General features: G+C 39.0%; 1 protein-coding gene across 5 annotated transcripts in view; it reads right to left on the reverse strand.

The window, feature by feature from the left end:
- Nucleotides 1–27169, reverse strand: part of LOC149305267 (F-box/WD repeat-containing protein 11-like) — a 93438-nt gene that overhangs the window by 28873 nt on the left and 37396 nt on the right. For all 5 annotated transcript variants that reach the window (XM_089477651.1, XM_089477649.1, XM_089477647.1 and 2 more), the window contains 2 exons: nucleotides 7068–7130; nucleotides 4784–5009 (listed from right to left, as the gene is read on the reverse strand). In XM_089477651.1, coding sequence (XP_089333777.1) covers nucleotides 4784–5009; nucleotides 7068–7118 — 277 coding nt within the window. In that variant the 5' untranslated portion in view covers nucleotides 7119–7130. The remainder of the gene's footprint in view (nucleotides 1–4783; nucleotides 5010–7067; nucleotides 7131–27169) is intronic.

The following is a 27169-nucleotide window of genomic DNA, read 5'->3' on the forward strand; positions in this document are numbered from 1 at the left end:
CATAATTATCACTTTTTCCACTAAAAGGAAGCCAGAGACCACAAATATTTTCCATTTCATGTGTATGTGGACAGGTGCAAAGTTTAGAATGGATTGTAAAAAGTGGGAGCTACTTGTGTATTCTTTTAGGTTTATACCCGGCTATCTTTTTAGAACATTATATTTTTATGTAGCAGTAGCCAATTATGGAATTGATTCAGAGTGGCCGGCAAAGTAAAACTACCAAGGCCTTTTGTGTGTCATAATCAGGGCTATGCAAATACATAAAAAAAAAACCTTTCACAATTTGTAAGATTTTTAAGACTGAATTGGAACATAAGTCTTTCAATGCCAATTAATACTCACTCATAACGTTAGTAATACAATACCTTCCTTAAGATCATAAAACTCATGGAACTTGTCACAGAAGATGGAAAGAGCTCTTCATACATAATGCACAAAACTTGGTTTTGCATACAGAGTCTCATACATCCCAAAGGAATTATAGACCTTTAATTGGTTAGTGAAGGCAAACCAAACAAAATCTTTATAGAGGACAGTCTGTTCAAAGCCTGAGATGGGCCCCAAGAGCCTGAAATTCTGGTATTTTACCAATTTCCCAGAACTGAAAAAACACAAACAATGTAAAACTACAACTTAAGTATTAACAATTCTAAACATTTTAATGGTACTTTAAAGCATTTAATATTTAATAAAAACAGGTGAGATTTAAATGTGAGATTAAAACACACACAGAGATAAACTGAGTCCAAAGAGCCACAAACGTCTTTTGATTTTGATGGCTTAAATTAGGGATGGGAAACCTACAGCCCTCCAGGTTCTGCCATTTCCATCATGCCTGGTCACCAGCCAGACTCAGGCTCATGGGAGCTTTGGTTGTAGCTTCTCCCCTTATGGGTCAGCATAAGAGGAGGAGCTACAACCAAACCCTCATGACCCTGGCTAAAACTTCCTTTGGTGAGGCTTGACGGGAATGGTAGTGCATCAGAACCCTGAGGTCCATAGGTTCTCAACCCCTGGTTTAAACAGTTCTATTGTGAAGAGGGATAAAACATAACTTTGTTAGCTCAAGAAATATGTATGGGTTGAAGACTACTGAAATGGTGTATCTCATACATTCTGTGCCCACAAGTCAAGAATACAGGATGGGGGCGGGGGGGGGGGGGAATAATGCAAATCACTAGTGCAGACACAAGACATTTTTCTGTTCTGGCAATTTGATAATGTGTTGATGGTATAACACAAACCATGTGAATACGCAAATACAGAATTCCAGTTTATATTCTCCTTCCCCCCCCCCCCCCCCCCCCGGGGCTCAAATAGCTTCACAGGCTGCCTGTCTGTTTCTGGGCACAATCCAAAATGAGAGTTTTGTCCTACACAGCATTATACAGTTTAGGTCCAGACAATCTGAAAGGCTCTATCTCAGTATATGAGCCTGTCTGAATCTCACAATCTTCAGGAGAGGATTTTCTCTGCATGCCACCATTGTTTTAATTCTTAATGCCTTAAAAGCAGTATTTTAACTGGGTGTATGGTTTAACACTTAAATTTTGTACTCCATGGCTCCATCCACACTGCAGAAATAATCCAGTCTGACACCACTTTAATTGCCATGGCTCAATGCTATGAAATCCTAGAAATTGTAGTTTGTTCTGGCAGCAGAGCTCTGTGACAGAGAAGGCTCAATGTCTCACAAAACTGCAATTCCAAGAATTCCACAGCACTGAGTCGTGGCAGTTTAAGTGGTGTGAAAGTGGATTATTTCTGCAGTACAGATGCAGCCCATATTGTTTTAATTTATATTGTAAGCCACTCTAGAGTCCCATTCATATAAATCAAATAAATAACTATTAAATACCCTTAAGTCACAAGATCCTGTCTGATCCTGGAAGCTAAGCAGGCTCAGCCCTGGTTAGTACTTGCATGGGAGAACACCTGTAGGCTGTTTTTCAGAGAAGAGAATTGACAAACTCACCTCTGAGTATTCCTTGCATAAGGAAACGCTATGAAATTTGTGAGGTCACAATAAATCAATAGGTGAATTAAAGCCACATGCACACAAAAATAGTTACATAATATTTAGAGTAGGCAGATATTCTTGATTTGATATCACTCAAATCATGATACTGACTACACAAGTTGCTGCCAAGCAGTAACGAAATCACAGCAAGAAAACACTTGAAGACAAGCTATGATGAACTTTGTGGAAAACAAGAAAATAACATAATGTCTGATTCAGTCCTTCATTAGATTTCCATAAAGAACTGAAAAAGAAAGAGAATAGTCATTTGGATGAAACATTCTTTATTACTGTTTTACTCAGATAAATGGATGAAAGAATGTTTTGGTATTTCTAGCCCTCAGTATACTCAAGCCAATTTGCATATCCGTGAGGGATTTTTGGAGATGCAATGTTTCGTTTTAGAAAATAAAAACAAATTTCATTTTCTTGAAGATTTTGCCGAGCTCACCATTATTAATAAAAAGGGAGATTCTTTAATATTTATATGCTTCGCTTAAAATGCTCCACTCCTCTGGAGCACAAGCACCTTTAAAGTCTTCCTTCTCCATATTTTCCCTCTTACCATTTCCCTGAAACATGCCAGGCTGAGGAGGCTTTTCATTGTGTGCGTAGTTTTAAATTTACTCTTATTTTTACAAGTTCAAACTTTTTGCAGAAGATCATCAAAGCACAGAACGTTAAAAGTAATTGTAGGATCCCAGCTACCTTTCTTTTACAAAGCTTCACGAATGTTTTTATTTACCTGTTCTACTTCAAAAAAAAAATGTAAGAACAAAGCAAAAGTGCAAACAACTGCAGCCCTCAAGTACCTGGCCAACCAGACTTGCCAGTTAACCTGCACTAGTGAGAGCCATTCGCTTGATAGGTACCAGGGATGTGTCAGTGGTTGGCCCTTACAATTCTGCCTCCAAGGAGACGTATGTATGGCTACATCATTGTTGTCTTTCCAAAACATAATGTAGATAAAATTATTATAGTGCATTTTGCTAATTAAAAACCTTTAGCCACTATTGTGTGCATGTTTGAATTGTGTTTTGTAACCTTGTAAGCCATCCTTTCAGTGTGTCTTAAAAAGCCTGTTTAAAATCTTTTAAACAGTAGCAATGAAGCAAGAAAAGTGATGCAGCAACAGAGCCCTTTTTAAATGATTAAATAAAAGAGGGATTGAATATTGAGGAGAGCCAGAGGTAGAAGACATTAGTTTCAGTGTGGGGATTTTGCACCAGGTGAAAGAAAGAGCACTTGGGAAACCTCCTCCCTGACCAACAGAAGACAGGTGTGTACAGGGGTACAAGGGAGGTCGATAGCACATGAGCTTGTGTACAACAGAAAATAGGTGAAGGCAAGAGAAGAGATGGATAAGTCAATCAGTCTTACAGCATTTCTCTGGGTTTAATGATTCGATTTCACTAGTCAAGGTTGTGAATCTCAGAAGAGATACCTCTCCCCTTCATATATAGTTTCCTGTTAAATTTCTCAAGTAGCTGGGATGTATGTGCAAAATTTAATCAAATGGGAGTTTGTATGTTAGTTACATTTCCCTGGGGCTAGTAACTGAGATGAAGGGCTTGCTCAGGCAACATTAACTACACTTTTCTGTGCAATTAAGAGGAATAGCAAGACACAAATAAGCAGTATGCTCAAGACAACAGAACAAGAGAATAATTCCATGGATTCTTTACACAGCATCAATTGAGATTCAAATGTACAACTGAGTGCCACACATCATTTTCATTTTACCTTTTATGTCTAGTGCTTTACAACACACTGCAGATTTGATTATTCATGGATTTGAGTAATATGTTCTCTCTGGGAATAACTAGGTTCTCCTGCACAACTCTATGGTCAACTTTAACCAAAAGTTGTACTGAAGGACCTAGAGATTCTGAGGCATTCTCCACTAGGCATTTGTAGCTCTTCCAGAGCAATTTTATGGTCAATTTCTGGCAGACATTGTGACACTGGAGGGCCTAGAAATTCCTAGAGAGGTGTTCTCTCAGGTAAAAACATAGTGTTTTTGTCATTTGTGGTTTTTCCACATTCTCAGGAGTCCTGTGCCTCTAACCCCAGTGAATGTGGAGGGACAAGTGTACATCATTATCAAAATCAACATATTACACGTTAGGCATCCTTCCTTGCATCTTCTGGGAGAATATGAGTTCCGATATAAATATAAAAGAGGCTACAACTAGTCAAAGACAAATCTTGAACATGTCAGAGGAAAGTCACATCAACTTCAAGACCTTATTTTCAAATTAATGCCCAGGATGAGGGCACTGCAGAATGGTGTTGAATCCTACAACTTTACAAATACATGGAATATATACAGCCATTCAGCTCACAAAAAGGTCTGGAAAAACAAGACTAAAAGAAATAGTTTTAAAATCACGGGCCAAAAAACCCCTGGAATTAGCTTGTAACAGCAGCTAGAAAATGCAATAATAAATAAAATACAGTACTAACCAAATTTGCATGTGGGTTTAAAGATGCAAAGAAATTTAAGAGAACAATGTGCACTTCAAATACAATCACATTTTATAATCACACCCCACCCTACCCCCTCCATACGTTTCAGAGACTATATTTAAATGGAACAATACTGGCATCCAGTGGTCACTGAAATTATTCAGACAAAACTGGGGAAAGTGTATTGCAATATACAACATACTGACTCCCTTAATAAGTAATGATACCTTCTCACAGCAAAGTTCAAAATATATTTTTATATTTCTTTTTGCTCGATCTGATTGAACTTACCTGGTAATGCAGTGATGAAATCCCTTTGCAACATGGGCTTTAAGTAAGAATTAATATGTCCATGCTGATAGTGACACATTCGTGAAATAAGGTGTTCCACAAATTCCACCTGATCTGATTCAGACCACTGGTCAAAGTATTTAATACACAAGTCCTTTTCCTTCTCGTAGTTTCCTTCAGATGGTCGTTTCCTTGAGACAATCACAGATGAAGTTCCATTGCTTATCTGTTTTTTTAGGAAGACAAAACAAAAACAACAAAAAAACAACCCAGAATGAAATATCAGCACTTCAACTAACTATTAAAGCATTACTGAGATGTCCAATGAGCTTAGGCTGGGTATTCAGGCTTTTCATATGACATTATCCTGAAGAACTCATTTCTCTTCTGAGCTGCTACTAAAGTAAGTACATCTTCCAACTAATTCCCGAAAAGGGTTTCTTATTCAACATTAATTTGTGCACCATCTTTTTCATTTTTTCAGCATTTCATTTCCATTTGGGTGCTTTTGTGAATCTTAGCATTTCAGTTACTATCACTTGATTTAATATATTTTCCTCATCACAAAACAGATTGCTGTATTTCAACAATTTAAATTCTGAGCTTCTTCATAACAAAAGAATTGCTACCATTCTTATACAAAAAGCAATTAGGTAAACTTGCTGCTAGTAGTTTTTATCACCCAAGGAAAGTACAAAAGTTCCCAATCGGCATAATCCAATTTCCTGCAGCCAGCCTGCTGTAGCAGCTACATGTTCTAACAGAATGAATACTGCCTTGTAAAAAGTTAGCCTAAAAAAATTAGATCAATTATCAAATTGAACAGCTTAGTGCATATGGAAACTGCACCACATCAGTCACCAATTGTCCATTCTAACTTAAATATCTGTTGTCTGTGCAAATTATTCTCATCTTTACAAGATATCTACAAAACACAGAACTGGTTAGGTTCACTTCCACAGCTTTCCAGCTCTATAAGTAATGTGTCAGCTATATTCCTAAACTATGAAGAGAATTTCCATCATTGCACTTATAGCACCACCTAGTGCCTGCCAATAACTACAAGCTCAGCTGCAAAAAGCCCTAAGAGATACTCCGTAATCTTTGAACGGCAAGGGAACCTGGAAGATGTGACTCTGATAATGAAGACCTACAGAAAAAGGAGGAATCCACAGTCCTATCTATAAAGACCCTGGACAGTGTAATTAGTTGTTAAACACCCATGGAGTAATTTAAGATTAGCCTATAAGGTTCTCAGATTTACTAATTTTGTCCATTTTAGAAATTTCAAGATTTGTATGGCCTTACAGCTTCTTCCTGATTCAGTGATATACGAAGTAAAATCAACGTTATGGCAAATTCTAATGCAGCAGCTATGCAATCAATGCTAGTCTGGTATAAGTAGCAATCCTTGCCACCCATACATACCTTATATTCTTAACTAAATGGCAAAACATGCCCACCCACTTTCCCAGTATGATGACAATTAGTTACATTTATTAGCTGCTTACAGCTTCATGTTTTGATCTTAAAAAATTACTGTGAAGTACTAAAAATGTAAGCACTATAGAACTGTATGTTGTGGATTGCCCCATCCTTCCAGTCAGAACACAGAGTGCCACATGGACAACCACTCACTGAGAAATCCAAGTGGCATCAATTCACTTTCTAGGAGTTGCATTAGCAGGTGACCAAAGTGTTGTTTGAAACTTGAGAGCCAGGATTTACAAAAGTTATAGGCCACAACAATAGCATGCATACCATAAGCACCAGCAGCAAAACCCTTTAAGATGTAAGATGAAAATGTATTCTTCTTTCTTAAAGATAAACCATTATTTTATCCATCTGTGTTTCCATAACCTCCCACACTACTAACTACCAGGAACTCCCCAAAAGGTCGAATTATGTCCATGCACTGTACAAAAGTAAAAACATCATAAAATTTTAAGAAAATCGTTCTGCAGCTCTTACTTTAGCCAGATTTCAAAACACTCATAGTGTCTGAATAGTTTTTGTGGGTTTTTCAGGCTATGTGGCCGTGTTCTAGAAGAGTTTATTCCTGACGTTTTGCCAGCATTTGTGGCTGGCATCTTCAGAGAACGCGGGCATAGAAGAGAACTGGATACACTCTCTTCTCTCTCTCTCTCTCTCTCTCTCTGTGTGACCCTGGATACTTTTTAAAAGGCAGAATAATGCATATCTGAATAGAATGCATTTAAAAACAAAGCAGTAATATCCCCTTTGGGACATTTGAAGAACGGAAAGAGAAAATATTTGAACCTACCTGCCACAGTGTGCTCTTCTTTGGAGACTCATCTTCATTCTGATCCTCCATTACTGAAGTGTTCTAAGAAAAGAATAGAAACGTAAGCTTCACTTACTTCTGCATGCATTTCAGCATTTTAACCCAATTTTAATAAAGCAATACAGTGCAATAAGATAAATATAATAGAAGATTGTTATTTGCTGACAAACAACTATTTAAATTAACCACAAATTGATATTATTTAACAGTAAACCAAGTAGAAAAGAAAGAAGAGAAATGCTGGCTATTCATCAACTAGCTTTACAGTACAGAGCATTTTCTGGACTAGATTTCATTCAACTTGGTACCCCAAAATAGTTGAAGACTTCCTTGTATGAAAAGAAAGACCTTTAAACAAACAAAAAACTTTAGCTGCTTCTAATTTACAATGACCTACCTTAAGAGCCACATGTATTTCAGCCTACATTTCCTTTAAAATGTGACTATATTAATACTTCAATTTGTTATGAAAGCTAGAGACCAAAAGAAATAGTTACTTATTTGCCAAAAAAAGAAACTCCATTCAACAGGAGACATTGTCTCAAAGCCACATGCCTCACTCTTTGTTCCCCTATCTCCCACATAGCGTTGGCACAAAACTCACCCTCTCCAGCAAATGAACTTTATATCATATGAGTGCTGCTTAACATGGTAGCAGCAGAACTGAAATGCCAAACTACTGTACATATGTTAAAGTCATGAATGTAGAGCAAATAACCTTCAAGAGACCAGGACGGGAAAACTAATGGAATTCTGTGCATCAATCTTCACTGCAGTATATGCTGAAAATATTAAGAGTAGATGAAAGGCTGACACAACCAAGACTACCACTGATGGACCTAAGCTGCTGTACTTTTCATAGGATGGTTTTATTTGCTTTCCACAAAATCTCCAAGTATCATGATATTTTAATCATGTAATGTCATTGTTTTAGATTGTACACCACTTAGCAGGTTTGTATCCTTATTTTATTTGATCCTTACTATGTAAAGCGCTGTGCAAACTATACAGCACTCTAAAAATAAATAAAATAAAATAAACGGATGATGATGATGATGATATCAGGAAAATGTTGCCAAAGAGCACCATCTTCCATCCAATTTGTGCCCACTCTTCCCATTTTGTCTCTCCACCCCCTATTCATCTATTAACAACTAATTGGCAAGTGGTGGATAACCAAAAAGGGTGGATTTGAAGGACTTCTTACCACCCTCTGCTGACAGAGATAAGAGAGATCATTAACCTTCAGGGCCTTGGGCTAAAGAGGTCTTGGAGTACCAGATGTATTCCCAAATGGAATAGCCTGAAAAGGGCCTGATGAGACGGGGAGTCAAACTGAAGAATGCGGCTCCTATTGATGATGATGCAACAGCGGATAAAAAAGGAACTGGCGATTTCAACAGAAAGGCCCCCTATATAAGGCTGCTGGAGGTGGGCGAGGCTAATGTCAAAACACTTATGTAATGATCTAGAACCATAGAATCATAGAATTGGAAGGTTCTAAAAAATGCACTGCGCGGCGCAGGGTAAGCCATTTTTCTGTCACAGAGACCACAAAGAAGCCAAACTCCCTCCAAATCATGATACGATCATGTCAGCTCAACACTCATTAGACTACTGAGAAACTTGAGTTCTTGTGTAGCCTTCCAACTAGCACCAGCGCATTCAACCTAGTATCTAATGTCTTTGTTCAGAAGGTGAAAACAAATGTGGAGACAATAGGCAGATCAGAACCTTGGCACTAGCCAATGGGAGTGAAGCCAGGAAAAGGTGCGGTCTGCTCCCAGGAGTGAGTACACAAAGAGGAGGAGCAGGTTTAAAAGGGTTGTTGTTGACGTTTAGTGCCCTTAGGGGTGAAGAGCCCTTGAGGCTAGGTTAGGCTGCTGAGAGGGCAGTTAGAAAAGGTTTTAGGTACCCAAAAAAGGGATGAAGAGTGTCCTTAATTATACTGTTGTAGTGTCCTGTGGAAGACGTAGTGTTTGGTGACTAGTGGAGTCACCAAATATAAAAGTTTAATAAAGTTCTGTGAGAACTTAGTCTGTTAGGGAACATATATAAAGCTATAAAGAAACAACTACAAAGACAAGCTAAGGAAACTGTCAAACTGTGAAACTAACTATAAGTATTATATACCGTGTCCATTGTGAACACCATCCACTAAAAGAGATACTATATTAAGCCTGACTTATAAATTTTTTCCTTTTTTCAACAAGCAGCTGTTCTGAAGTGATTTCATAAACACATTAAAAATGCTGCCAACATTTGAGAAAAGTCTTTTAGGTTTGAGACACATTAGATAGTGGGTGTGTGGCTGTCAAAGAAGAGTCAGTGCCAAGCAGGGGGGGAATCCAAAACCCAGTGATGGCATCTAATGAGTTATAGTGCAGGAGACACTTAAGAGAGACCCAAGTTCCAGCCTCGCAGCGAAGAATTGGTGGGATAGTGGCCATGATCTTCACATAATTGGTGGCAGTGGTGGGATCAAAAAGATCCATTGTGCTACCATCAGAGAAAAGTAGTTGGGTGAGTGAATCTCACCTTGACAACAACCAGTCTCTCCTGTTGCTCCCCAGAACAGGGGTAGGAAAATAAGACCTCCTCCCATTTTTTCCAACTTAAAATGTATTCTGGGACCCAAAAACATGAACCCATGTCCCATAGAGGATGTTCGGAGACACACAAAAAACTAACTGTCGAGAGCAGGGCCAGTCCGCCAAAGTCTGTCTTCCACATTTGCCCAGCCCTGTTCTAGAAAATCCCAACAACCTTCAGCCTTGCACCATGAAGATCCTTGTTCTTTATGGCTACTGTTCTTCATTTTTTTCTCCCCTTCAGCATGTGAATAATCTACATTCCTCATTCCCCATGTTAAAGGCAGACTCGTTCATTTATCATAAATCATGATTTCAATGGCTTCCCTAAAAAACTCAATTGTAATGATTTAAACTGCAGTTTATATGAATAATGAGGAAGACCCTACTTAAACAATATTCAGGTATGTAAGTGTAATTAGAAAGAACATATACACAAAGTAATAATTCTGAATCATTTCAAATTAATTTTAATTATTAAAAATTGTGATCCCTTCAATTTATATCCTGGTTCCTCTTACTTGTTCAAATTTATTCTTATCACCCCAAATTCTTTATTCACTGACCTTCTGACACTTAGAGAGGCCTAAAAAGAGAGCTTGCCCTTCAAATATCCCTTTGCATATCCATCTCCGTTAACTGTTAACATGTTCGTAGACTATAACTGAACACCATATAGGGCCAAAACAGACAGCCCGATAAATCTGGCTTCCTGGCGGTTTGGGGCTGCATTCCCCCAAGCCTCCTGGAAGCTACCCTCACTGATCAGACGTGGGCAGCTTCAAGATGCTCGGGGAGCACCGGGAAGCTGCGGTGGGGCTGGAAAACCAGCCATTGTTCATTTGTTTATTATTTTAAGGTATGTTGTTGTTGTTATTATTATTATTATTATTATTATTATTATTATTATTATTACTACAGTGCGGCATACGCAGGCACACTATACACACTGCAATTAAAGCAATGGAGCACACACCCATGGCGTGTGCACTGCCCTGAGCCATGAGCACACACCCCACTGTGTCCAATGGCGCAAGCATACGTGGATTTCCCCTTACACGGGGGGATCCGGAACGGATCCCCTGCATAAGAGAAGGGCCCACTGTATTTGTAATCAAATCTTTTACCTAATTTTTATTGTTTTAAGGGGGAAAATTGTAATCTGTTTAGCATTTTGCAAAATCTGGTGGTGGCTATTTTTTAAAATTCACCTCTGGTTAGAGGGTTAGAGGAGAAATCTATACTGCTCAAAGTCATAGCCATATTAGTCTCCTGCAGCATAAAAAGGAGGAAGAAAGGAAGACATTTGAAAAAAAAGGGAATTAGGAATAAGACTAACTAGTTTTTATTTTATCATACATTTTCGTAGATATACACCCAATTCTTCAGATGCAGTAGTAGATGCAGCAGCAGCAGCAGCAGCAGCAGTAGTAGTAGTGGTGGTGGTGTGCCTTCAAGCAGTTTCCAACCTATCACAGGTTTTTCTTGCTAAGATTTGTTCGGAGGGAGTTTGTCCTCAGATTAAAAAGTGTATTTATACAGTGGTGAGAGTGGGATAGAATGTGATAGGATCCAGAAAGATACAAATCATGTCCCATGCCCTAAATTGTCAAAGGGATAGGCAAGGTGATAGAGATCTTTCACTTCTTTGTAGTGGTCAGTGTGGATGTCTGAAAGCAATAAATCTGCTATACTCAAGACTCTCTAGGAGAAGAGGTAAAGAAATGGTTTGTGGAGCTAAAGCTTCTGTCTTGCAAATGTGTGGGGAAAGCTCCCTCAGTTCTTGCGACCTCTACCCTCCCAGGCATTTTCCAGAGTGTGGGCCACTTGCTTTCTCACTCCAGCAGACATATAGGTCTCCTTATATCTGCATCCTTCACAGTCTTTTCCAGACATCAAGTTTTCCTCCCACTAAGAATTTGCATGTGGGGCTGGGATGGCTGTGTGGCCACTTTGGCAGAATGAAAATTTTGGATACCTGTGTGTAGTGAGTCCTTTCAAGTACCAATTGCCTGGTACTAACTCACAAGAGGTGATGATAGAGGAAAGTAACCTCCAGAGCTGGGCTGCTCATACATTTAGGTTGGCATGACTGGGTTCTAGAAGCTATAAGTATTATTTCTTCCCACAGTGACCAAGTTCACCTTCCATGATAGCTGAGGTCTTCCCAATTACACTCCCTATCCCATAAGGATAAGTGGAATGGAGAATTTCCATATGTAAGTGCAGACAAGTGAGTAAGTGAGTGGGGAAGAGAACTACAGAGTAGAGACTTTTCTCCTCTGCCCTCAAATTCAAATTGAAGAAATGTATGGACTGAGGTTTAAATGAAGAATTTGGGGCAAGAAAAAGATGAGTAACAAATCTGAAGGACAATTGATTTGGGGTGGTGTACCTTGCCAATGTTTGGTCAGTAGAGGTTCACTGGTGCTTTTAATAGCTGCATCATACTGATGAGAGCAGCAATAATTGACACAGCCCTCTCTGTCAGCACAGTAACTAAAGAAAGAACAGTGTATGTTGTTAGCAATTTCAGATAGGATGCAGTTTTTGACTTCTACAATCATAATGTCAAATGATAAAATGTCACTGAATTAACAGTATGGGGTAATTATATGGTCAGGAATTAAGGATCTAGGTGGGATAGCCATCTGAATCAGGTGCAAAGTAACAGTAGAATGCTTGAGATCATCTGGGTGGGTGAGGTGATTGGGATGAATTATATGGCCCAGAAATATCAGCCACAACACTTATATGATTTTAATGTCCTATTTCTTTTATATGTGGTAGAAAGGTATGCAATCACAAAATGATTAGACTTCAAACACTTTGAGACTACCCATTCGTACATTTGTCAAGGTGTTACCTTGACAAAATTTCAAAGGTGGCCATAAACTCAAAAGGATTAGACACATCTACTCATCAATAATTTAGAGAGGTGGAATGCTAATGCATACGATGCTATGCCTTTCACTCAAGGAGGACATACAAAGACAACTCTTACGATAATGTCATGTTTTCATCATACCAGGCGCTTTTTCTTTGCACCAGTTGACTTTGGTATATTAATTTCCCCTCCTTACTTTAAAAAATATTAAATTAGGAATGTCAAGAAGAGTCAAAGAATTGCTAAGATGATAAATGGTGTGAAGTTCCTCTCAGAAGCAATGACACCTCCCTGATCCACTCTCCCCCCCCCCCCAAAAAAAATGTGCTGAAGAAAGAAAGGCATACTACCTCTCCTTCTGGCATTCAGGGTGAGGGTATTAATTATGGGAAAGAGCATCTCACATTCAGTGAGGTGCTCTGCAAGTTTCCATAGCTAGTGTACACATGCAAGCAGTCACAAAACTGAACAAATGTACTAATCAGTCAAGACTTCCAGAGGTTTTTACTTTCATTTTCCAACCCGCTTCTCCTTTCAGCCACCTGACATATAATTGAGGAACAATAACTTCTACCATGACACTTGCAACCCAAGAGTCTATCTTGTTCTCTACTGTACCCTTGGGCTAGACATTATCCCAAGAGAGCCAAAACGATTTTTGGTTGAGATGTCCCTAGAGGCACAGGTTGGAAGAGCTTGTCAGCAAATGAAAGTTCCCAGTTTAATCAATTCCAGGTGGTTAAATCATAGAGCACCAGAGAGCAGCTGGAAATACATGAGCTTCTAATACAAATTCGGACCAACAGGAATAAATGATGCTAATAATAATAATAATAATAATAATAATTTGTTTTATTTATATACCGCTACTCCAAAGATCATAGCGGTGAACAGCAAGTAAGCTAATTTGCCCCCAACAGTCTGGGTACTCATTTTAGCGACCTCGGAAGGATGCAAGCCTGAGTCGAGCTTGGGCCCTTTTGCTGGTCTTGAACTCGCAACCTTGTGGTTTCAAGTGAATGGCTGCAGTACAGGCATTTAACCACTGCGCCACCAAGAACAAAAAAATGTAGGGTGGACAACATGGGACTATGAAAAATGGATGATGGTGATAATTTGTCCTTCTGGAGAGTATTTATGAATAGTAAGCAGGTATAAATTGATGTTTTATATTTTTAGCTGTGGTTTTAATTATAATTAATGTTGTAATATTACAAGTGTTTTTAACTCTGTTGTGATCCCGCCTCGATCCATTGGGAGAGGCGGGAAGATACAAATACGAACTATTATTATTATTATTATTATTATTATTAACTGAAGAGTGTATCCAGAGGCTTTACTCAAGCCTTCCAGATGTTTCTGACTACAACTCCCATCACCATTAACAACTGGCTATGCTGGTTGAAGCTGATGGAAGACTATAATCTAAAATATATGGAAGGATCCAGATCAGTTGTGGCTGCTTTATTTGTTGTTCTGAAATGTGGATACTGCGACACTTGGAGGACACAACAAGGTACAAAACCTGAAAAATGAAGCAAAGAAATATGATGCAACCTTTTCTTCTGAACTAGAACCTGCACAAAGTAGCCAGCGAAATTTCAACAGATCACCAAACATGGACCAAAGAAACTTATGGTACTCTGACACAATGTTAATTGGGGGGGAGACACAAAGGTTAACTAACCTTAAATAGGTAGGGAGAGGATAACCTGGAATCTACATGATGTGACTGAACCTAGCTGTCTAGGAACTGAGAGAACTGATGTAAGACAGAGGCAAGCAGAACACATATCAGAATCCTACTAAAATCTGAGTGAAGTAGATCAGCAAGGCTTTCAGATTTCCACTTGACAGAAGTGAACTCCTGAAACAAACTAACTAAAAAAGCTTGGGGTGGGATGGGGGGACAAGACTGCATTTATAGGCTGAGCATGTGATCAGAAGCACCCTGGGTTTAAGCATATGCCCCTCGTCCTGCACAGCTACTGTGCACTAGCTCTGGCTGGCTCACTTCAGCTGACTCTCTCACTACAGTACGATCTTGACAACCAATATAAGCTGAAAAGTTGTTCCAAGTACGACTAATATAGGACTACTGAGAAACAAGAGAGAGGCCTTAGTATGCTTTAGAAAATCCTGAGAAAAAGTAAGGAAATGTGCACGCACACTAAATAGTGATTTGGGGGGTGGTGAATACTCACTGGCTAAGTCCTCCCATCTTTACAAAGAGAGAGAGAAACAGAAGGCCAAAGGGAGAGGAGAATGGAACCAAATATGGGGAGAGGAGGGAGTAGCAGTGGAAAAGTGGAGTGAAGGAGGCATGCAATAGTTTTGTTGTCTCATGTTCTGCTCAGGTAGGCCCTTTTAAAAAGTGTTCATTAAATTATTACTTTTATTATGTTGTTGATTTGTCATTTCAAATGTCTTTGCAGCTTCTATTATTGTAGCATTCCTCAGCAGCAGTTCTATGAAGCTTCCTGCAAAAGCAGGGAAACTGTGAGATTTCAGAGATAGAGAAATCAGAAAAGACGCTCACTCCACAAATGTTTCAGGTACAAGGAAACCTGCAGATTCATTGACTTTTTCCCCACAGTTCACAGAATGTGAATGCTCACAGAATGTGAGAATAAGCACCACTTGGGCTACTTCTTCCACACAGCACCTCAGTGTTCTAGGCCATCAAAGGAAACCTCCTCAGTGTCTTGTTTTCTCTCCCCTCATAAGTGAATTTTTGCCACTGTGGCAGAAAAATTGGCAGCAAGGTACGTCCCCCTGATGGACTGGGAAAACAAATTTGTGCACCATAGGACTGGAAGTTGCAGACTTCTGAATCAAATGAAATAACCAGAATACAAGAGCTTATATAACCTAATCTAACTATGTTTCTCAGCTGAGAAATTGAAGATCTAGGATTACTGGTCCTGGATTCACTGGTCCACTGATCTCAAAGATCTGTCATCCATTGGTCAACCCATGCTACAAGACCAAGCATCACAGGTTCTATGAATCCAGACAAACCTCTTGGGAAGGTGGTGAAATTTCTTCAATAGAAAATGCTGGTTGGAGTGGTATGTATAAAACACTTTGTTCAGACCATTTCAGGACGGGGGCAAATCAGAAGGCAAAGCTACAGGTCAATGAAACATCCTAGCAAGTGAGTCACACATCTTGTACTGAAGTAGCAAAAAGTGTCCTAAGTTCAGAGTGGAGTTATTGTATGGAAAATCCATCTCCTTGCAAGAGTTAGACCTGTCAGTCAACATATCACCCCACGATCCCTGGTGTTCACATTATACGGAGAGCTTTGGATGAAGACATCACCAACTGTTTATGAATAACCGTTGCTTGCAGAAATGCAGTATCCACACACCATAGGCGCTTCAGGGATTCTGCAGGGCAAAAGGCTTCATATTCAATGCTGTAATTTCAATAATCTAGTGTGAGATGCTAACTATAACAATGATCAATAACATTCACTTTGAAAGTATCTGTGAGCTTGAACTGCTTTGTGCCACAATTAGCAAGATTCTGCTTCTAACGAAATAAAGGATTTGCCACTGCTTCTGAGGTGGCTGAACACATAGCTGTCCATGAAAGAATTTGTTTGCCAACTGTTTGGGTTTTTTATCAATAAAATGGATTTTTTTAAAAAAAAACTTAAATTTTCAAGATTCTTACAACATGCTATGGTTACAGACTAGAGACAACCAGGGAAGGTTTCAACAAGTCACTCATATCAGGTTAAAGAAATGGAATTTATTTTATGATGGGAGCAACTAAAACAACTATAAATTTCTACTGTATTCTCAGTCTGAAGACTTATAGATACAGTACATAACATACTTATTAATGAAGCAATTTGACGCCAAGTTTTGTGCTACTAAGATATTCAACAGTATTTTATTTGCAGCCATTGTTGCCTAAATTGATTAAGCTTTAAAAGACCAAAAAAGGATCAGTTACCATTTCATTTCATTTATTATGGCAAATAGCCAGCATATACCATAAAAGTTATCTATCTTGAATTTTTCAATAGTTCTGATGGTTTACAAACTCAGTTGCATCTATTTATTCACAGCCCTCTCCCTGAAAGGAATATAATTGTTATTAGAAGGGAAACTGCCCAGATATAAGAATTTTACTACAATAAGGAAAAGAAGTACCCATGTACCATCTACTAATTCAGTTTTAAGCAAAGAGATGTAGCCATACCAAATGTAGGTTTATTGAAACTCTTTTCTCACACAAAATGTGTGTTCTTTTTTAACACGATAACAAAGTAAATAAATCTGTGACCATTTGTGAACACTTATGAATAGGTACTGTCACCACCAGGTTTAACATCATTACTATTCATATGGCAGCTAATATCACAAACAAACAAACAACTCAAACCCTCACAGAACATCTTGATATAACTTACAAACCATTTACAATAATGTTTTTCAAGCATGAGTCCAGCCAAATTGAATATTCCATATAAAATCCCCAAGACAATGAACAAAACCTTTTAGTCAGGTTAAAGCATAATTTAGGCATAATAATACCTAAAACTGGGAAGCATCTAGCATACAGAAAATGGACTTCCACTTATAAATTGACACTCGCCTCTCCTCCCACCCCAAATCTGCTGTGAAGGGTCTTCCTACTCTCCATGGCAGATTGGGGGACAGAGGGAAATCCATGCTGCCAGTAGACAGGAACAGCTGAATACTGCCTTTTCTAATTGAACACAAAGGCTTGTACACAAATACATAGAAAAGGTAGTTTCTTTTAAATTCCTTAACTTTGAGAACTATGACTTCATATGTTCAGCCACCCAGGACCTATAAATCCTTAATGTTTGCCAATTTGCAAGGCGAAACAGAAATGGATGAGATCTGAGAGGAGAGAATACCCAAACTCTTCTTTGTTCAGAGTATGTAAATTGCAGTAGGGTTCTCTCTGATGGGAATTTGCAATCCCTTCAAAAACAACAACAACAACAACAATGAACAGTGAACAAACCTAAGTAATTAAAGCATGGCCCATTATGGCTGGAAAAAAAAATCCTGCATTCTTTGATAAATCAAAAGAGGGGGGGTTAAAATTCTGGAGCTGTACGAGTGTAAACAAATCCTTATTAGCAAAATGCCATGCAAATAACCATTCCCTTTTAGTTCTACAGCACAATTCTAGCAATGCATGATTGATATGCAAATAACAAAAAAGTTATTTTCAGCTGCTGGAGAACTATGGTTTTAATCCTCAGTTCTCACTAGACAAGCAGAAGGCACTTCACATGTATTTGGAGGGGAGGGGAAGGGGGGGAGAGGGGGAGAGGTGAGGCAGAGAGAGAGAGAAGATATCCCTTTGCTTGAAACTTCTTGCATTCGTTAGGGGATGTGCAAGAATGGCTTTTGGGAAACTGTACATGGTAGAATGAAATAGTATCATGTAAGGGGCATAAGAAAGAAAGAAAAACATTGAACACAAGACATCTGCAGTGTGCAGGAAAGAACAGTCTCACTAACAATAGATTATAAATGAAAATTTTACTACTCATGTAGATGAAGGCATTGCCTTAGGATATTGAAGAACTGCTTGCATTTATGATATTATCAACAGGTATGTCAAACACATGCTGCTAACTGCTGAATCTTAAAGTATATAAATGCCAGTTCTGCAGGTAAATTATTCAGAGGTGGCAGTTACCTATGCCCTGATTACCTGCCTACGTACCTCCATCCACTAGGGGTTTTTTGTCTTTTCCTTCTATTTTTCCCACCATCTTTCTTTGTCTCCAAACTCCATATTCCTAGACCACAAGATTTCAGTCAAATGCTGCTGCAGTGCACAACATTCAGCAGATATACAGTAGGCCCTTCCTATACACAGGGGATCCGTTTCAGAGTGCTCCTCCCCCCACATATGGGAAAACGCATACACTCAAATCCCATTGGTTTCTATGGTATCACGCTCCCACGCACATGACATTTTGTCCTACTGGGCTCGCCATATGCATAAGTTCAAATCCATGTACGGCAAGCCCATGCATAGCGTGGGCGCATTGTACACGCAGCACCTTCCTCTCAAAGACATTGAGTTCTTTCAACTTCTGCCTAACAGGAGAAAAATGAAGCCCAATATGGTTGTTGTTAACTTCCCTTGTGCTGACCTCCACTCATGGTGACCTGACGGATTAGACATCTCCAAGACCCCTTGTCCTCCACTGATCTGCTTAGGTTCTACAAATGCATGCCTATGATCTCCTTGGTTGAGTCTAGTCATCTGGGATGTGGTCCTCCTCTCTTTCTACTACTCTCAATTTTCCTAGCATTATTGCCTTTTCTAATGAAGCATTCTTCTCATGATGTGGCCAAGGCACGATAGCCTCAATTTGATCATCTTGGCTTCCAGGGTTATTTCAGGCTTGATATATTCTAGGACCTATTTGTTTGTCTTTGTGGCTGTCCATGGTATCCTCAGCACTCTTCTTCAGCACCACATCTCAAATGAACTGGTTTTCTTTTTCTCCACTTTCTTCACTGTCCAGCTCTTACATCTGTACGCAGTGATGGGGAATACATGACTTGGATGATTCTAACTTAAGTGTTTAATTGTACATCTTTGCGCTTTAAGATCTTGTCTAGTTCTTTCATGGCTATCCTTCTAGTTCCTAATCTTCTTATCTCTTCACTGTAGTCTCTGTTCTGTTCAATGTTTGATCCAAAGACATGGAAATGTCTTATTTCAATGTCCTTGTTGTCTAAATTTAATGTAATGTAGGTCCTTCGTAGCCAATTAAGTATCATTCTGTCTCTCCATATTCTTATTCAGACAGTGGCCTCTTGTCCTGAGTATAGATTTCTCATCAGAACTATCAAATGCAGTGGGGCTCCTGTGTCTCTGAGAGTGATCCATAGCTTATCGTGATTTAAGCAGTCAAAGGCTTTGCTATAGTCTATAAAGCACATGTTGATTTTCTTTTGGAATTTCTTGATGCATCATTAGCCACTGTGTTTGCAATGTGGTCCCGGGTGCCTTTATTTTTCCTGAACACCACTTACACCTCTGGGATTTCTCTCTCCATGTCTGACTGAAGTCTGTGTTGCAGAATTTTAAGCATAATTTTGCTTGCATTGGTCCTATAGCTGCTACAGGCTTCTGTGTCTCTTTTTGGAGGGATGGGGTCCAGCTTCTTGGCCAGTGTGTTATTTTCCACATCTGATGCCATATTTTAGGTAACACGAGTTGATTCTGTATGTGTGAATTGTAGTAGTTCAACTGGAATATCATCGGTTCCTGGTGATTTATTCTTCCCAATTGCTTGGAGGGTCGCTTTTACTTCACTTTCCAGAACTTGGGGTTCAACTTCGTATGATTCTTCATTCCATTTGTCAATGATTTTTTCATCTCTTTTATATAGCTCTTCTGTGTATTTCATACAGTATCTTTTTATTTCTTCTTGATTTTGTAGTATGTTCCTGTTCTTATCATACAGCATCCTGGCCACTATTTGAACTTTCTTTGATTTCCCTTATCTTGTAGAAGACTTCTCTCATTCTTCCTTTTTTCATTATTGTCTTCTATTTGTCATTCTCCACCAATGTACTGGGTGCTGGCACAGATTCCTTTTCCTTTTAGTTTTCCTCAACAGAACAGAGGCCTCCAGAGTGACTACAGGTTGAATATCCACTATCCGAAAATCCACAATGCTCCAAAATCAAAAACCTTTTTCATGGGTGGCTGAGACAGTGATACCTTTGTTTTCCAATGGTTCAGTGTGCACAAACTCTGTTTCATACACAAATTTACGTATAACATTACCAGACCATGTGTATATGGTGCATATGAAGCATAAATCAATTTCACGTTTAGACTTGGGTCCCATCTCCCAAATATCTCAGTATGTGTATGCAAATATTCCAGAATCTGAAAATAAATTGAAATAGTTCTGGTTCCAAGCATTTCAGATAACAGATACTCAACATTATACTTGGTAATGTCTGCTTACCAAACAGGAAAGGTGGTAATCTTCCCTATTTGAGCTCCAAGCAGACAAGCACTGCAAAATTTACACTGGGCCCTCCTTATCTGCGGACTTGCCATTCACAGATTTGAGCATCTGCAGATGGCAAGCGCTGCCATTGGGGACAAAAGTCATTTGCCCCTCCCCCTCCTTCCCCTTCCTTACCTTCTTCCTTCCTTTCTCTTTGTCCCAGCTTAACTATGGCGCTGGAGTCTGCCGCCCAGTCAGCCAGGCCCAGGCCCGCGGCTTGTGTTTCAGAGCCCCATTCCCAGGCCTAGCACCCAGGAGGGACCCTCTGGACTCCGAAACTCAAGCCCTAGCCCTGGTGCTGGTTCCTTCCAGCCAACAGGACTCTGGGGCTTGATTCGGGGCTTGATTCAGAGTCCCGTTGGCTGGAGGGAGCCAGGACCAGGGCTCGAGTTTTGGAGCCCAGAGGCTCCCTCCTGGGTGCTAGGATGGGGCTCTGAAACACAAGCCCTGTGCAGCAGACTCCGCCCTCTAAGTCAAGCTGGGGCAAAGAGAAAGGAAGAGAGAAGGTAAGGAAAGGGGAGGGACGTTTGATCCATTGTCCCCAATGATGGCCTGGCCACATGGCCACGCCACCATTAAGAACAATGGGATTTGAGCACCCACAGATTTTGGTACCTGCGGGGAGGAGGGGTCTGGAACAGATCTGGCATGGATAATGCAGACCCACTGTACTTTTGACTCTTTTAGGACACTAATTACTAACAGAAGGTTGTACAGGAAGGTGGACCAATAAATATTTGGGGGTGGGCGTATAAGAATATTTAAAAATTGTATTAAGAACCAGGATCTATGCTCCACCTACATACACATACTAAATAACTTGGGCTTATTTGATTTTTTTCTTGTACTACATTACTTCTGAATTCAAACATTAAAAACTTTGCTAAAGATTAGGTAATCTTGGGTGTGCTTTGGTCACCCATTGTTTGATCTCCATCTGTTCATCACTGACATGCACCCTGATCTTAAAATTTGACAAATCTCATCAAGACAGTGCAGATAAAGCTCCAGAATAAACAGATTTAATTAGTAACATTAAGCTGTTTTTATCTCACCTGCCACCTAGGAATCAGAAATTTGTCGGTGTGACACTTTTCTAAGTAAAGTACTTCCATTTAACTGCTATTTACAATTACTGCCCACGGCCGACTTTCAAACAGCTCAATCCAATACAAATACCTTCTGTTTTCAAAAGGCAACATCCAAATACTAGCAAAATAATGTTCATGTGCTTTATATTAACAAAGTGCAATTTTAACACAATACTGAAAAACTTCTCAACAATCACCTTTGACTATCTACCATTACAGCTGCTGTGGTAGATTTCTTGACAATTCTGATTCAAATCAAAGAAATGGGTGGGATTCCTCCAGCTTTGTCACAAATCTGCACTGGAGCCAGGTACACATCCTGTCAGATAAGCACAAAATTGCTGGCTCTTACTAATAAAAGAAAGAATACTGTTCTGATAGAACATTTTCCAAGATCATTTGTACAGCAATACAAAGTGATGCATAGGGATTTACCCTGGCTTTTTCATAAAATTATTTTGCTTGCCAACCTATTTGCCAAGTGACTATTTTAACCATATTTTAATACTTAGCAAACTAATAACTTTAAATTAATTTAACTTGAAATAAATCTAACTAATTCTAAACAAGGATTCTTTTTTTTGTGCAATATTTATTCAGCAGTAACAAGTTCTGCATCTGCATGTTACATATTCATTTACTGGCTACCTATAAAACTTCATGGAATAAAGTGTAGACTTGGGGTGTGTGTGAAGAAGGTCCATAGCGAGATGTAAAGGAGAACAAATCTTTGGACTAAAAAGACTGAAATGGCTTTAGGAAGTGGACACTCCCAATTCAATCATCTGTACTGTCACCAAAGCCAAGCCCTAAATGCCAAAATGGCAATCCAATTTTGCAAGAAATTAATCAACGATACAACCCCTCCATTTCTAGCGAAGCATTTTCTAGTTTACAATGTAATTATGGTGAAATCAAAAAGGATACCAATACTATGATTTAAAGATTGACAACTTCAAGAAGTCAGGGATCTCTTTTTTCAAAATGAGCCTCATTTTCTTTAAACAATAATTTAAAAAACCATCAGGTATCACGGGCCTTTCAAATTCAAATCCCTTGCTGTAAAAACAGGCGATGTAAATGCTGAACCATTTTAGTTATGTCTGTGTAATTATTAAGTGGAAGAAGAACACAGAAACTCTTTACGCTGCATGTTTTAGGCCTCTTTCACTCCACATAGCTATAGTACTATGATTCTACTTTAACTGCTACAGATTCATCCTACATAATACTAGAATTTGTTGTTTGGTGAGACACTGGAGCTCTTTGGCTGAGAAATATAAAGGCTCCTCCACAAACTACAAATCTTAGGATTTCATAGGATAGGGCCATGGCAGCTACAGTGAAATAAAAAGCACTATAACAGTGGAGCATGAAAGAGACCTTTCTCACTCTGTAGTGACTTTCCTATGTCTTTTCTAGAAACTGAGAGGGGCAAGGCCTCATGGGAATTAAACTGACTCACTCTTTAAGGCAACAAAACTCTCCAAAGCAGATACAACAACAACTTTATCTATATGAGCAGGTTCAGTTAAAATGTTTTATAAATATCAACATTCAACTAGTCTCTAAAGCACAGGGCAACTGCACATAGTGAGTGCTATTGTTAGTTAGTACATCAGATTTCTAAGGCAGATAGGAGAGATGGGTGCTCAAGCTTTCTGTATACAACATATCTTGCAAACTATCACAAAAATAGAAAGCATCTGTGTACTTAAGAAAGGTAGATGAGAACAAGACTCCAAAACTTCTTAAAATCACACAATAAACTATGTTTTCAACTACAGTGTCACTAAATATTGTATTATATCTGAATAACAATATCCCCTTTGAAGGATTCAGGGAATCATTTTTACTGGTATTTCTTTTTTTCCATTTTATCTTCAGGCTAAAGGGTAGTAATCCTCATGGCTCACTGGGAATTTCATCTCATCTTTCTCCAGTCTGAAGTCCAATACTATTTCTATCAGAACCCGGAAAAGTTACCTTTTTGGACATGCTGGATGGGAGATTCTACAAGTTCAAAGAAGTACCTTTTCCAAGGGCTGATTTACCTATATTGCAGCCTTTCTCTAACACGATACATTGAAGTTGTTTTGGATTACAATTCAAACATCCTGACCATTGTCAGTTTTGATAGAAATAGTATTGCATTTAAGACTGGAGAAAGGGGAGATGAAATTCCCAGTGAGCCATACTTTTTAGCCTGAAGTTGAAGTTTATGGACACAAACGTCTCAAAATTCTGGATGGCACTAAGTTAGGAAAGATGAGCAGGGTAGATACATATAGTACAATAATATGTGTGGAACCTAAAACATGACTTTATTCTGGGAGGGATCTCTTTTTTGCCACTAGCTTGTGGAGGGGACATTAGAAAACATGGTTATCTCCAGTAATACACCCACCAAGGTTCAGTGTAGTCTTAAGAGTCAACGAAGATTTAATATTATGCTTGTATATTTCCTGGTACCTTAGGACCTGCAGAAGAATGTATTCTGCTTTCCAATAAGAGCAAACATCTGGATAGAAAACATCCCTGGAGGTTATATACATAACAATACCAAAACCCAAATAACACTAACATAAATGCAGCAGAGCTTACACAATCCAAGTGGGACAATGAAGTAAGAACTGAAACAGAAGTGACCTAGTTTTGTTGCACAATTACTATGGCAAATGTAGGTCAGTGGGGCACCAAGTAAACTGCAAGGTAGAATAGCAGGTTCTCACTCCTCACCTCTTAGCTCCACTCAGCTTACATTTTCAAGCCAAAAATAAAAGCAACTCTTTACTTTAGATGTTATTCCCATCATGATTGACTGTTAGGCACACTTTACTATTTTAAAACACTAACTTAGCACCAAGGTGCTAAGCAATACACAAGACTAGCACAGTTCCTACCCACACAGTTTACAGTCTAAACTTGAAATGCAACAGCAGAGCAAGCGGATACACTTCAATAAGACAAGGCTGGTAGGAAAAGAAAAGAAGAGGAAAACTATGGAAAGATACAGGTTCTCTATTGTGGAGATTACTTTGCATTTCAATGTTTTCATCACCAGTTACAGATTTTGCAATTTTGCCGTATTTCCATTATCTAGGATTAAAGCTCTCTTTTTCCCACTGTAAGTATCATGACCAGCTAGTGCAGGAAGAGACACATCCTTCCACATTAACCTATCAAAACACAAATCACTATGGAGTTAAATGCAGATACAGTACTGGCTTACAGTTAGCCTTCTAGTTCACCTGATTCCTATGCCCTCCACTGACATCCTTCTGCTGAATGAATCTGACATTTAGGGAGCAGAGCAGGGAAACCTTAATGTCAATGCTAAGACATTGACATTAATCTGAAAACTAGTGTGTTAACACTGACCATTCTGGTGAAAAATTAAAAAATTATTAACTGCATCTATGGTTAATGACACATTACTAACACGTTGGTTTTAAATGTTAAAAATTCAGTTATAATTATGAATTATGGCCAATGCCACCAACCAAATTATTCCAAACAAAACTAAGGTAAATATGAATCACAGCTCAGCTTGCTAGCATCATCATTTAATGAGTTAACTCATGACTTACAATATTGTAATATTTATGGATGACAAATAATTTGTAACACATCAGTTCCAGACTCTGGTTGTGTCTTCTCAGTTTTGAATGGTGCTCTGCGAAGAATAACCCATTTGTGTGAGGCACAGAGAAGAAAGTATTAAGATGCTATCAGTCTGGTCTGTACGCATGCCATTTTAAAGAGGGAGAAAGAATCCCTTTCAACTGCAGAGTAACCCTACTGGGGCCAGAAAAATTGGAGGGAGTAGCTGCCCCAATGCAACTGACAATGCTTTACCCAAAGTCTGACAGATGCATTAGATAATCAAGATAACAACTGAATGGAATCAACATTAATGAAACTTATCTGTGATTTTCCAACCACACTTCCTGCATAAATGTAAAAATTGTATATGTAAAACTATATGACAAAATGGTGGTATTGAATGAAACATGTGCTTCCAAGAGAACAGCTCTATTCATTGCAACACACATGCACCACATACAGAGCACCCTATCAGAAATAGCATCAAATCCAAATCACGACCAATACAATAAGAACAGACTCTACACGTCTTTTCAAAGCTGCCTTTCATTTAAAGGTTCAGAGGTTGGGAGTTAATGTGAAACTGGCAAACAAAATTGAATGTCGGGATTAATTTCTACAAATCCAACACTGCTCCCTAACCCCTGGCCATCCTTTTCCTGAGGAAGAAAAGCAAAAACAAAACAAAACACTTCTTCTTCTGAAAGCTTCCAGGAAAAAGATGGAAGACTGCAAGGGTGGTGGTTCACCTTTTAAATAGATCACAGGGCACCCTTGCACTGTTACACATAATAAAATATTAACTATTCAGAAGCAGAACAGTAGCTCTGACCACTTCCAGGGTTTTTTCTTGTGTGGTTGATTTTTATGGAAATTGCATTTTTGGCAGAGCCCATGATCTGCCCCAAAAGGACCCCAGGGACAGAATGTCAGCTCTCACAGTTGTCTGCTTCTGGATTAATGGTTTGATGACAGGATCAGTGACAGAACTGGAGACAGGATTAGAGGATGCTTAGATTTATAACAGCTTAGGACCCAAATGCCGTGAGGAATGCCTCCTCCCATATCAACCTGCCCAGGTCTGGTTAAGCTCACAGGATGAAGCCCTTTGCAAATGCCTTTAGTAAGACAGCAATATTATAAAGGGAGGAAAGAGAAGCCTCTTCTTGTAGCACCTTCTTGACTCTGCAAAGTCCTTTCTTCACCATTCTTAACATTTTTACCCAGAGTGAAGAATTCTAATTTTAATTTGCTTACAACCTAATGTTTGTCTAGTTTTCCACTGGATTATGAGCCTCATCCCTCTCAATGTTAAGGCTTAATTTTACTGAGCTTCATTATGTTTGAGTTTTATTATTCTGTTTTTGTCCACCATCCAGAACTCACACTCGTGGGTGTAAGAAGATATAGATTTTTAAATACATAAATATTTCCCTCCAAAATTCCAGATAACAATCTAATGATCACGGACCTTGATACATTTTGATTACTACAGCCACCAACTCCAAAGAAAAATGATTGGGTACCCATGTCCCATACAGAGACCATGTCACACTGTCATTAAGAAGTGTAGATAGGGACTTATGAGTTTCAGATTCTAGGGTAGACTGAGCCATAAGACTCACTGGGTGACCATGAACCAGTCACCCTCAGCCCAAGCCATCACAAAGTTGCTATGAGGATCTAATGGGAAGGAGGGGACTCATGCTTTTGAGTTCACTGAAGGCAAGGCAGAATAGTATATAGACAGACACACATATACCAGAGCAACATCACCATTCTAAGTCATAAACCAGAGAGATACAAACTATCTCTGCTATTAGCTGCCTAAAAATTCATGACACCACATGAATGTGTGCAAT

This window comes from Sceloporus occidentalis, unplaced genomic scaffold, assembly GCF_023333645.1.
Source record: "Sceloporus occidentalis isolate IW3139 unplaced genomic scaffold, rSceOcc1.0.p SCAF_12, whole genome shotgun sequence".
NCBI lineage: Eukaryota > Metazoa > Chordata > Lepidosauria > Squamata > Phrynosomatidae > Sceloporus > Sceloporus occidentalis.